Source organism: Oncorhynchus mykiss, chromosome Y (assembly GCF_013265735.2).
Source record: "Oncorhynchus mykiss isolate Arlee chromosome Y, USDA_OmykA_1.1, whole genome shotgun sequence".
NCBI lineage: Eukaryota > Metazoa > Chordata > Actinopteri > Salmoniformes > Salmonidae > Oncorhynchus > Oncorhynchus mykiss.
This window is the reverse complement of record NC_048593.1, coordinates 39069285-39083567: the sequence shown is the minus strand read 5'-3', so window position 1 is coordinate 39083567 and position 14283 is coordinate 39069285. Positions and strand designations below refer to the sequence as shown.

Genomic DNA, 14283 nt, shown 5'->3' with positions numbered 1-14283 from the left:
GTTTGGGTATGTACGTATGGTCACTGTGGGGGTGACATCATCGATGGATTGATGAAACCAATGACTGATGTGGTGTACTCCTCAATGCCATTGGAGGAATCCCGGAACATGTTCCAGTCTGTGCTAGCAAAACAGTCCTGTAGCATAGCATCTGCTTCATCTGACCACTTTTTAATTGATCTAGTCACTGGTGCTTCTTGCTTGAATTTTTTCTTGTAAGCAGGAATCAGGAGGATATAATGATGGTCAGATTTGCCAAATGGAGGGTGAGGTAGAGCTTTGAATGCGTCTCTGTGTGTGGAGTAAAGGTGGTCCAAAGGTGGTACGTTTAACATGCTGATAGAAATTTGGTAAAACAGAATTAAGTTTCCCTGCCAAAAGTCTCCAGCTACTAGAAACGTCGCATCTGGATGAGCGTTTTCTTGTTTGCTTATGGTGCAATGCAGCTCATTCAATGCCGTCTTAGTGCCAGCCTCTGACTGTGGTGGTATGTAAACAGCTATGAAAAATACAGATGAAAACTCTCTTGGTAGATAGTGTGGTCTACAGCTTATCATGAGATACTCTACCTCAGGCGAGCAAAACCTCGAGACTTCATTGGATATCGTGCACCAGCTGTTATTTTCAAAAATACATAGTCCGCCACCCCTTGTCTTACCAGAAGCCGCTGTTCTATCCTGCCGGTACAGAGGATAACCAGCCAGCTGCATGTTGATAATGTCGTCGTTCAGCCACGACTCCGTGAAGCATAAGATATTACAGTTTTGAATGTCCCATTGGTAGTTTAATCTTGCACGTAGGTCATCGATTTTATTATCCAAAGATTGCACATTTGCTAGCAGAATGGAAGGAAGTGGGGGTTTATTTGCCTAAGAATTCTCAGAAGGCAGCCCGCCCTTTGGCCCTCTTCTTCACACACGACAGGGATTTGGGCCTGTTCCCGAGGAAGCAGTATATCCTTCACATCGGGCTCGTCAGACTCGTTAAAGGAAAAAAAGGATTCTGCCAGTTCGCTGTGAATAATCTCAGTCCTGATGTCCATAAGTTATTTTCAGTCATAAGAGACGGTAGCGGCAACATTAAGTACAAAATAAGTTACAAACAACACAAATAAACGAACAATAAAACACAATTGGTTAGGGACTCACAAAACGTCTGCCTTCTTCTCCGGCGCCATGTTAGTCATTTCACACATGTTATCCAGATACTGGCTGTTAGCACTTGGTGGTCTATAGCAGCTTCCCACCAGAATGGGCTTTAGGTGAGGCAGATGAACCTGTAGCCATATTACTTCTACAGTATTTAACATAAGATCATATTAAAGTTTTACAGGAATGTGGTTCTGAATCTAAACAGTAACACCTCCACCATTGGCATTTCTGTATTTTCTGTACATGCTATAAACATGTGTTGCTACCACTGTATCATTAAAGGTATTATCTAAGTGAGTTTCAGAGATTGTCAGAATAGCAATGTCATCTGTTACTAGCAAATTATTGATTTCATGAACCTTGTTTCTTAAGCTACATGTGTTAACGTGGGCTATTTTGAGCACTTTTCTGGGATCCTTTTGTTTTCATTGCTTTACTGGGAAACTTATCAGAAGTAGATATTCTCATGTTATTTATGTTAGTGCAGGGTGAGCTGCACACAGTGGACTTCCTACTAGGGCACACCACCTCAGTGCTAACAGTATAACTCTGGTTCATAGGCACATGATTACTGCATACAATAGCTGTAGGATCAGCAGAAGCATTCAGGACAGTAAGAGGGACATGAGTTACGTTACTTACATTGTGTCTTCCAACTCCCATGGGATAATGTACATTTTCTCAGTGACACAATGGTAGGGATTAACTGAGATGGGCTTGGGTCATTGATAAGTAATTGTCTGATAATGCTGTGAACTAATCCAGGAACCCAAATGATTAGGGTGGATCCAATCCTCAAGCAGAGAGCAAATCTTCAGCTGTTCTCAACTGCCCTTCATAATGTAATTGAATCGCGCATTAAACTATGATAGACTAAATTTCCTGATGCAGGTTATAAAATGTTTGGGAGCAGCTTATCGATGTCCTGTACTCGTGCTCCAGGTAACTGAGACATTTCTCACCATTGAACTGCCCAATACAGGAGGCAGGGATCAGGAGGTAGAAATCACCTTCACATAGACAGGAGAAGGATAGTCCACTTTCCACACACACAAACACACAAACACACAAACACAGGGAGGGGAAAGACAGAACACCTCCCACACAGAGGAGGGAAGTGGCTATTGTTGCGCGATTGGAACTGTGAGATTTCACTGAGTGCCGCGTACAGAAGGTACACACGCACACACATAAACACACATACAGACATGGCAGATCACACAGGCTGTGCGGACTGTGCGGACTCACACACATACCAGTTGACTATTTGATGTGAGGTTTCATTCGACCCGCAAAAACACGCACACGTGCACGTGCGTGCGTCTCATGGGACAAGAGTACTCAGCTGCAGCGAAGTACCGATTATATATTGTATAATTAGTGTATGACAACACATCAAACACACACACACACACACACCTGGTGACTCACCTCATACAACTATATGATACACACACACCTCATCAAATCTGTCTGTACTAGTTATAATTTAGACTGCCAAGTGTCCCTCTTCATTTTCCTATAATTATACACACGACAAACCGCACACACACACACAACGAGAGAGAGAGAGAGAGAGAGAGAGAGAGAGAGAGAGAGAGAGAGAGAGAGACAGAGAGAGACAGAGAGAGACAGAGAGAGAGAGAGAGAGCAGAGAGAGAGAGAGAGAGCAGAGAGAGACAGAGAGAGAGACAGAGAGAGAGAGAGACAGAGAGAGAGAGAGGGAGAGACAGAGAGAGAGAGAGACAGAGAGAGAGACAGAGAGAGAGACAGAGAGAGACAGAGAGAGAGAGAGAGAGAGAGACAGAGAGAGACAGAGAGAGAGACAGACAGAGAGAGAGAGAGACAGAGAGAGAGACAGACAGAGAGAGAGAGAGACAGAGAGAGAGACAGAGAGAGAGACAGAGAGAGAGACAGAGAGAGAGAGACAGACAGAGAGAGAGAGACAGAGAGAGAGAGATAATCGTTTCAATAATAGCTGCAGAGATTGCATTGTTTTTGTACTTCGATGAGAGTTTCGGACTGTCGAGTCACTGATTCATTTTACCGGGCATCGGGACATACACCGAATCCCAGTTCCTTTTTCAGGACCAAGCTTTCTGCTGACAATTCTATTTCTACACAATCAAACAGCTTGTCCCCAATTCTCATAGACACACGCACACCACACACACTTCCTCCTGAATCACGCACTCGCATTCGCCTAGTTCTCAATTTCACATCTTGGAGACCAGTCAGCGGCAAGCTGATTGCAGGGCAGGAATCCAGTAATATATAATAATATATGCCATTTAAAGAGATGTTTTTTTTTATCCAAAACGTGATACAGTATTATGTGTATACATTTTACGTATGGGTGTAACCCTGGTGTTACAAGCGCTACAAAGGACTGGTTAAATTGCGTTCCACCATGTACGGAGACTCAGGCTGCGTCTCAAGTGGCACCCAATTCACTAAACAGTGCATTACTTTTGACCAAGGCCCATACAGGTCTGGTCAAAAGTAATGCACACTATATAGCAAATAGGGTGGTATTTGGGAGACACCCTCAACCGTGAGGAGCACCTACTTTTCTGATCATACTTTCTGATTTACACAGTAAATATACATTATTTGATTAACTCAAGAGTCTGAACAATCACGTTATCCAATGAAATCGATAGTCCCCAGTCCTTCTATGTTCAGGATAGGCTACTGCTGAAATGTTATTAAAACTCTGAATCTTCATTGAAAAGTATTTTCCATTAAGTCTACTGTGGTCTTGCACCATGCCTCTTTCTTCTCAATGGGAACCAACCGTGATAAAATAAACTCTAGTTAGCACATGGTTTCTATGTTATGCAATTTGTTGATATAATGTGATGATAGTTTCAAAATTAAAAAATGAACACATTGATTAAATAGCCTACTATTTGTACAAATTGTAGCCTATCTGAACACGTATTTACTACACTCCTGACAAAAAGAGTGCTATCTAGAACCTAAAATTATGATCCGGCTGTCCCCATAGCAGAATCCTTTGAAGAACCCTTTTTAGTTCCAGGTAGAGCCTTTTGAGGTCCATGTAGAACCCTTTACGCTGATGTTTCTACATGAAACCCCAAAGAGTTCTACCTGGAACCAGAAAATGTTCTACCTGGAACCAGAAAAGGTTCTAAATGGAACCAAAAAGGGTTTTCCTATGGGGACAGCCGAAGAATCCTTTTGGAACCCTTTTTTCAAAAAAAAAAGTGTACAGTACAGTGGTGATAAGATATATTTAAAGCTAGTGGTAGTCGATACATAGATGGACCAACCTTGATGAATAAATACTTCTTCTTTTTTTAAATGTGCAAATGGTTTATACATTTGTTATTATATAATACCTATAAATAGTTTACAAATACTGAGCTAATACCCACTGGCTAGTAATATGCAACATTGGGAGATAAGGTGTCTTTGTTGGTGGTTGATACATTGACGCACATTTGAACCCTCGGTGGTGATGTGTGTTTATGACGGTTGAATTCCTCGTCTGCGGTCAAAACTTCTTTAAAAAACTCTCTCCAAATAAACGATTAATAATAGGATACAAATGGAATATAGTGGTAGTGTGAAAATCTTTCAATACTGTCATAATCATCTATAACAGACCTTACGGTAATTATGTGTGAGTCACGCAGATATTCTTGCTATTCCTTGAAGACTTTAAAAACAGAAGTGTATATTCAACCGGCATAGGGATCAAAATGTATTAAAGTTATAGGGTTTTAAGTAACTATAGCCGGTTGTCAAATTCGGATTAAGGTTAGGTAATTCTATAGTTTCAGTAGACAACTTTCAGTGAACAACAGTGAGCCAGCTTTGAAGTCTATAAAACAGGCATATCGAACGTAATAAACCGTTTGCAATTTTCATAGAAAATTATTGGACGCACAACCGGTGCGCTATGACAAATAGGCTACATTTTCATTAAAATACACAACACAACAAAGGACAAAGTTAAAGTGTATGCTATACGTTTTTATAAATGCAGAATCATAATCAGTTTCTCAGCTGGCCGAAGAAAATGAGTTTACCTGGTGCCAATAGCAAATACTATAGGCACCATGCAGGTAAACATCGGTAATACATTTAGTTATTATGAAATAGAATATTGGTAATTCCAGTTTAACCTACCCCTGGCTGTCATTTCAGACAGGTGCATGAGCAGCAGAATAGCCGATAGTACATCCAGTATCGGTATGGGAACTTTACCGCGTCTCATGTTCCTTGTTTTGGGGTCAGTTGTCTGTGATCCAGATAGCGCTCCACATTAGGAATTCCCTCGCGACTCCACCGGTGTTGCTCAACATTCTGCCGTTAACGAACATGACAGCGGAACCGTGACTGTGACACGCGGTCCCATATCAGATCATTATATTAAAGCAGAGGGCGTTAAAAAAACTAGACTAATAACTGAGCAAGGAAAAGCTGGGCGGTGTGCGTCAACAGACTTCATCTCTCTCTCTCTCTCTTTCACACACAGTCAGGTTCACAGACTAACAAGATGAAGACGAATGAGGGATCTCGTGCAGCGGCTGACAGTCAGTCAGACCAATACCATTTTCACATTGATTATAGCAAACGGACATTTTCGAGAAGTTCTAGGAGACAATACTGTTGTCTACATTTTACCTCGGGAGGTCGCGCAGAAAAAAATCGCATTCAGTTTGTGTAGTGGGTACGATACCGTGGGTAAATCTATTTTTTACAATAACGTTTGAATTGATTGTCATAGAAACATAAAACAAGTGCTAATTATTCTAAAAAGGTCTGGCCTATTTTTACAACCTTTGATTTGCATAAAAAGTAAAGTGTTGATTTGATAAAATAATCAAATCATATTAAAACGCATTTAAATATCTAGTTCGCAATAACTTATGTATTGATTGTCGTAGAAAATTCAAAAACAGTGTAAGTTATTCAAAACAGACCTGGCCTACTTGTACAACCTGTATCAAAATTCGTGTTGATTGTCTAGTAATAATCAGGTTATATAAAATTGTAATTAAATCTATTATCCTCAATAGTTTTTTCATGAATTGTCATAGAAACAGCAAACTAAATCCAAATTAGTCAAACCCTCAATGGAACTGACGCAATACATCACCTCCATACAAGTTTCGGCTTTACCAATTGTGTTACAGAATTACCTGCGTTGGCATTTAGCACACCATCTCACAGTACTATCTCAGAGACAAAATATGTAACTTGCCCTCCACACCTCTGGCCCTAACCAAACCGATTGGTTGCTAGGGACCAGGTTGCCACGTGCCTTATCACACCGTCGAGTCAGCCAATCACAGGCAGTAATCTTGGGTTTCAGATCCCCAATTCCTGCCGCCCCTTCTCCATCTTCTTCTAGCAGTTGCAGAGAGAGCGTCAAACTCCTCTTCCCTGCCCAACACAACTGGACTCATTCCCAAATCTGTGGGATGGTGTGCTTGTATAAAGTAAGTTGTGGAAACTCTATCAGTGTATAGTACTGCTAGTTGTTCAATATTAAGCTTTGAGTTCTATACAGTTCTTTGCCAATAGTTTCTTCTCTATTCTGTAAGGTGCTGTATATGTGCTTTCTTGCCCTGGTGTATTCATTTGGTATGTGAATATTCATTGTCTCTATTCTCTCTTGTTAGAGAACCACTACCATTCTACGTTTTATATGTCTGCCTGTGTATAGCAATACAGTATACCTGTGTGTAACTGTGAGGTTGAATCATTACCCATCTCCTCTCTGAGCACAACGCTGTGTAATTAAGGAGCACAATGGTGTATAATTACTGAGCACAGTGTGTAACTATTGATGTACAGTTGAAGTCAGAAGTTTACATAGACCTTAATCAAATACATTTAAACTCAGTGTTTCACAATTCCTGACATTTATTTCAAGTAAAAATTCCCTGTCTTAGGTCAGTTAGGATCACCACTTTATTTTAAGAATGTGAAATGTCAGAATAATAGTAGAGAGATGTAAAGGTTTTCCTCCTCTTCCTCTGAAGAGGTGTAGCAAGGATCGGACCAAGATGCAGCGTGGTAAGTGTCCATGGTTGTTCATTTAAAAACATAAACTGAACACTCAATGACTACAAAACAATAAACGTGAACAAAACCGAAACAGTACCGTGTGGTGAACAAACACAGACACGGAAACAATCACCCACAAAACAACAGTGAAACCCAGGCTACCTAAGTATGATTCTCAATCAGAGACAACTAACGACACCTACCTCTGGTTGAGAACCATACTAGGCCGAACACAGAAAACCAACCTAGAAACACAAAACATAGAATGCCCACCCAACTCACGTCCTGACCAACTAAAACAAACAAATAACACAAGAACTAGGGTCAGAACGTGACAAGATAATTATTTATTTCAGCTTTTATTTATTTAATCACATTCCCAGTGGGTCAGAAGTTTACATACACTCAATTAGTATTTGGTAGCCTTGCTTTTAAATTGTTAAACTTCTGTCAAACCTGTCGGGTAGCCTTCCACAAGCTTCCCACAATAAGTTGGGTGAATTTTGGCCCATTCCTCCTGACAGAGCTGGTGTAACTGAGTCAGGTTGGTAGGCATCCTTGCTCGCACACGCTTTTTCAGTTCTGCCCACAAATTTTCTATGGAAAAGTGGTGATCCTAACTGACCTAAGACAGGGAATTTTAACTTGGATTAAATGTCAGCAATTGTGGAAAACTGAGTTTAAATGTATTTGGCTCAGGTGTATGTAAACTTCCTACTTCAACTTTAATTACACGATGTATAGGTCCCCTTGTCGGCCCAGTGTCCTGTCCACTGTTTTGATTCAAGGAACTTATGAAGACAACACTGAGTGACTTGTTCCTGCCAAAATAACTACACAACCCTGAAGACCTCCACCTGACTGGCTGCCACCACAACCCTGAAGATCTCTAACTGGCTGCCACCACAACCCTAAATACCTCCACCACAACCCTAAATACCTCCACCACAACCCTGAAGACCACCACAACCCTGAAGACCACCACAACCATGAAGACCTCCACAACCATGAAGACCACCACAACCATGAAGACCTCCACAACCATGAAGACCTCCACAACCATGAAGACCACCAAAACCATGAAGACCTCCACAACCATGAAGACCTCCACAACCATGAAGACCTCCACAACCATGAAGACCACCAAAACGATGAAGACCTCCACAACCCTAAATCCTCCACCTGTCTGCCACATTGACTCTCACTCAGAATAATCTGTTGAAGTCAAGTTTAATTTTGGATAAGCAGAAAATCCTGTATTCCACATGTTGCCCTGGACCAGGGTATCTATAATGGGATTTGGTTGGTTTATGATGTACCAATGACTCATATGTGACACTTGAAACCTGTTAAGTTTATTTTAACTTCGGCGATTAAGTTAAAGATCAATCTCTTATTTACAAAGACGGCCTACCAGGGAACAGTGGGTTAACTGCCTTGTTCAGGGGCAGAACAACAGAGTTCTACCTGGTCAGCTCGGGGATTCGGGCTTGCAACCTTTCAGTTACTAGTCCAACACTCTAACCACTAGGCTACCTACCATCCCTACACTCTAACCACTAGGCTACCTACCATCCCTACACTCTAACCACTAGGCTACCTACCATCCCTACACTCTAACCACTAGGCTACCTACCATCCCTACACTCTAACCACTAGGCTACCTACCATCCCTACACTCTAACCACTAGGCTACCTACCATCCCTACACTCTAACCTCTAGGCTACCTACCATCCCTACACTCTAACCACTAGGCTACCTACCATCCCAAAACTCTAACCACTAGGCTACCTACCATCCCTACACTCTAACCACTAGGCTACATGCCATCCCTACACTCTAACCACTAGGCTACCTACCATCCCTACACTCTAACCACTAGGCTACCTACCATCCCTACACTCTAACCACTAGGCTACCTACCATCCCTACACTCTAACCACTAGGATACCTGCCATCACTACACTCTAACCACTAGGCTACATGCCATCACTACACTCTAACCACTAGGCTACCTGCCATCCCTACGCTCTAACCACTAGGCTACCTACCATCCCTACACTCTAACCACTAGGCGACATGCCATCCCTACACTCTAACCACTAGGCTAACTACCATCCCTACACTCTAACCACTAGGCTACCTACCATCCCTACACTCTAACCACTAGGCTACCTACCATCCCTACACTCTAACCACTAGGCTACCTACCATCCCAAAACTCTAACCACTAGGCTACCTACCATCCCTACGCTCTAACCACTAGGCTACCTACCATCCCTACGCTCTAACCACTAGGCTACCTGCCACCTCTACACTCTAACCACTAGGTTACCTACCATCCCTACACTCTAACCACTAGGCTACCTACCATCCCAAAACTCTAACCACTAGGCTACCTACCATCCCTACACTCTAACCACTAGGCTACCTACCATCCCTACACTCTAACCACTAGGCTACCTACCATCCCTACACTCTAACCACTAGGTTACCTACCATCCCTACACTCTAACCACTAGGCTACCTACCATCCCTACACTCTAACCACTAGGCTACCTACCATCTCTACACTCTAACCACTAGGCTACCTACCATCCCTACACTCTAACCACTAGGCTACCTTCCTTCCCATGAGTCATGCAACAGAAAACCCAGTGCCTAAATGATGGAACGGCTACGGATACCGTAAGTACTGGGTAGGTCATGGTTTCATCCACACTGGTATGAAGTGAAGTCTCCCCGGTCCGTCTGTCATGGCCCTTGTATGTTACTACTCGCCAGTGGTGCAGGGGCCCCATTTCATAAGGGAGGATTTGTGGGACTTTTACCGATTTTATGAATTGATGTTCTAATATGAATGACATGTTTGTTTCTTCTGTATAAGGTATTTGAGTAGCTGTTCTTGGAAGACGTTAAACTGCCTTATAAATCAGTTACTTTGAGGTTCTGAGGCTGTAAAACGGATTGTCAATTTCTCTCTGAGGAAGATGAGACATTTGTCTTTTGCTAGGGGAGGGTTGTATTATTCCCCAAACTAACATATTTAATTGTTTTAAGATGGTCATACCAATGATTATTTAGCTGTTAGGTTTAGAATTTCAGGACCCCTGTAGGTATAAAAAAAATATATGTATTTAAATAAATTATTGGATGACACTTACTTCAATTATCCCATTGAAACACATTGAATAACAGATTCATACATGGAAAAACAGATACAAAAAAAAAAAAAAATCAAAAGGAAGTTTGTTTTGAAATGTCTGTCCTGTCTATATGGCAGCTCTAGATCTCAGGTAGCCTCGTGGGTAGAGCGTTGGACTAGTAACTGAAAGGTTGCAAGATTGAATCCTGGAGCTGACAAGGTCAGAATCTGTGGTTCTACCCCTGAACAGTTAACCTACTTTCGGGATGTCTCCTGGTCTGACAAACACGCTCTAGTTCTGCCACCTTTCACCGTAGATGCGGAAGTGCAACATAGGTGGAAGCGGTGGATTGAGACACAGATCATTCAACAAACAAAGATCTCTAGCTCAAATAGACAGATATCGATGGGGGTTTAATTATTATGCTAATTAGATTTCCGACACAGTTGCAGACGTCGACTCTTATCTTTTCATATGCAAGGCTCGTATTCCTGACCTATAACAAAGAGTATTAAAACATTTTAGTGCGTGATAACATTGCGACTGTTAACTCCTATGTTTGTCATGAGTCTAATAACTATGATCTTGTTATTCTCCATTATTATTTATTTTTGTGGTAATTGCCCATGTCTGTGTCTTTGGTAACTCCTGCCAACTGACATAACGCAGCGTATGACTGATTAACACTATCAAACAGGAAATGTGTCTCATGTTGCTTTCAGTCTATAGTTCAAGTCAGTGTTTAACCAACACAAACATCTAGTTCCACCAATATCTAATCTGGACATGACATCTTGGGTATGCTCCTGAGTAGCGCAGCGGTCTAAGGCATTGCATCTCAGTACTAGAGGCGTTACTACAGACCCAGGTTTGATTCCAGACTGTATCACAACCGACCGTGATTGGGAGTCCCATAGGGCGGCGCACAATTGGCCCAGACTTGTCCGGGTTAGGGTTTGGCCCTGGGTAGGCCGTCATTCTAAATAAGAATTAGTTCTTAATTGACTTGCCTAGTTAAATAAAGGTTAAATAAAAAATAGCAGTGTTTCGTTCCTTGTCGTGTTTTGTGTTTTTTTGTGGACCCCGGGATGAGTAACTGGTGCATGTTCAAAAAGCTGGTGGGGATCCAAATAAATACATAAACTGTTGCTCCCCATGGTGCACCCTTGCGTCATCACACGACCTAATGACCAGCCATTCCCAATGGCCATCCCGGTCAACTAAGAGGCTCGCTGTAATTATTTTCACGGTATATAGTCTGACTACAGTTCACTCTGGGTTCACAACAATCCTTAACCATTTTGATATGTCTACAGTAAATATTATCAGACCGTTTTCTCAGCAGTGTTGCAATAACGTGCACATAATAGCCCTATTTCCTCTAGCCTATGTTTATAAACTTTTCATATAATTTCAGCTCTGGTATAACGATTTTTGAGGGAAATATTGCTGCATCTTTTTTTTCAACGAGAAGTTTGAATGCGTAATACGTAAAGATGATATCTGTCCTAAAAATCTATTTCTGGGTTCTAGAATTTAGACACGTGAGCGAATCTTTGTTTTCACACCGGAGGATTTGTAAATGTGTCATACATAATGCGATTGAACCGTGTTTATTAACGTCAAAAAGATAACTGCCGTTAAAAAATACAGTATCTTCCATCTGTTCCATGCGCACGCCACCTGAAGCGACAGAGAGATTACATCTACCGGAATTCAATCGTGTGTCCCAAATGGCACCCTAATCCAATAGGGCTCTGGTCAAAAGTAGTGCACTAAGTACAGAATCGGGTGCCATTTTTGGGAGACATTTTAACTCTCTGGAGCCCTTGTATCCCATACATAATCCAGATGGGGATTAAAATGTTTCACATCTCTACAGTTCATTAGTGATTTCCTGTGTAAGCCTCTGCATACCCGAAGTGGTCTGGGCCATTTTGCTGGAACAAGTCTACGGTGGCTTTTCTTCTCTCTAAATGACTGTGTTTATTAAACCACTCTGGTTTAATTTCTCTGGCATTATACCAACCATCCCATCTGAGCTGTCTGTTTGGGATAAATCTCCATTTTATTTTATTGTAGTGAATTTGTCCGGTAGCTTTTTCTTGGCTATTATCGAATGAGCAACCCTCTGGACCCCTGACTTGCAGCCCCAATAGAATTACACACCCAGAGAGATACAGAGAGAGATACGGTGAGAGAGAGAAAGAGAGAGAGATACAGTGTGAGAGAGAGAGAGAGAGAGAGAGAGAGAGAGAGAGAAAGACAGATACAGAGAGAGAGGGAGACAGTGAGAGAGAGAGAGAGAGCGAGAGAGAGACAGAGAGAGAGGGAGACAGAGAGAGAGAGAGAGAGAGAGAGAGAGAAAGACAGATACAGAGAGAGAGGGAGACAGAGAGAGAGAGAGAGAGAGAGAGAGAGAGAGAGAGAGAGAGACAGAGAGAGAGAGAGAGAGAGAGAGAGAGCACATCGGCCTCCACAGCCAAATGAAGTGGCAACAACTCCAGAATCACTTCTACCCACCCCTACCCCGCAACCACTAGAGGGGCATCTAACCCCACCCCCCACCCCTAACCCCCAACCACAAGAGGGGCATCTAACCCCACCCCTACCCCCCAACCACAAGAGGGGCATCTAACCCCACCCCTACCCCCCAACCACAAGAGGGGCATCTAACCCCCCCACCCCCCCAAACACAGGAGGAGCATCGTCACCATCGACTACGATGGACAGCTAAGAATCAGGATCTAGTTCAGTTAGATAAAGCCTAATGCCCTCAAACTCTGGACCTGGAAACCGAATCAACTGCCTTTTAAAAGTATTTTCCCCTAATGAAAGACTTAGACCTGGGACCCTAGTAGATGCAATTAATTATCAGGCAGAACAGTAAACTAGCAGGCTCCGGACCTCATAGGGTAAAGAGTCAAATACCCCTGACCTGCTGCCTCACAGGTGGTAACACAGGGCAGAAACACACACACAGCTTTGAGTCAGGAGTTATATCGCTACAGAGTGCTGATTAATACCCACAGTCCCAATTCAATTTAAAATGTACTGTCTCAATTTAATTCAAACTTGATCGTCGCCGCCGGCAGAATCATTTCTGCTTGCATTCAAAACAATATAGTTTACTTTCTTTAGCAAAACAATATTTGTATATTTTGTTCTTGGTTTAACAAATGTTGTCTCATCTCTTCCAACACAGCGGGAGTCAAAGGAGGCGAGAGACGAAGAAAGACCGAAGGAAGCATAATTAATTTACCAAGACTTTGAAGTGAGTTTTTTTTTTTATGTATAATTATAACTCTCTGTGTGTAAGATAATCAGATTTCCCTCATGGAGGAGGAAAAATTGCCTTGGCTAAACTCAAACTAGAGGTCTCTGCTTTACAGAGAGAACCATTCCCAAAGTGAATTGAGAGATTATTATCACACACACAAACACATTTGTTCTACTATCCTTGAGGGGATCAAACAATTATTTCCAATTCAAAATGCTTTTTTCCCCCTAACCCTAACCCTAACCCCAACCCTAACCCCTAACCCCTAACCCTAACCCTAACCTAACCCTAACCCTAACCCAACCCTAACCCTAACCCCAACCCTAAACTAAATTACCCTTAAGCCCAAACCTCTTAACCCTAGTTGCGTGGCCCTTCGGGAGTCAGGAAGTAAGTGCAGCTGGTGAGTTTAGAAATAAACAGAACAAACCAAGAAACATGAGTAGCATGCGTACAGACATGAAACACATAATCAATACTGCCTGGGGAATGGCGCGAAGGGAGTGACAGATATAGGGGAGGTAATCAATGAAATGATGGAGTCCAAGTGTGCCTTATGATGAAGCGCAGGTGCACATAATGATGAATGCCAGGTGCACGTCATTCTGAATGCCCTGCGATGTGGAACACCGGAGGGGAGGATCGGGAGTAGAAGTGACA

General features: G+C 42.3%; 1 protein-coding gene across 2 annotated transcripts in view; it reads right to left on the bottom strand.

Moving 5' to 3' along the window:
- The window catches only part of LOC110510244 (relaxin receptor 2), a 184512-nt gene extending 178205 nt beyond the window's left edge, over positions 1-6307 (bottom strand). The window contains exon 1 of one of the 2 annotated variants that reach the window (XM_036967527.1): positions 5310-6307. In XM_036967527.1, the coding sequence (XP_036823422.1) occupies positions 5310-5397 (88 nt within the window). In that variant the 5' untranslated portion in view covers positions 5398-6307. The remainder of the gene's footprint in view (positions 1-5309) is intronic. The other variant, XM_036967526.1, reaches the window with a different exon arrangement.
- Positions 6308-14283: the final 7976 nt, after the last annotated feature.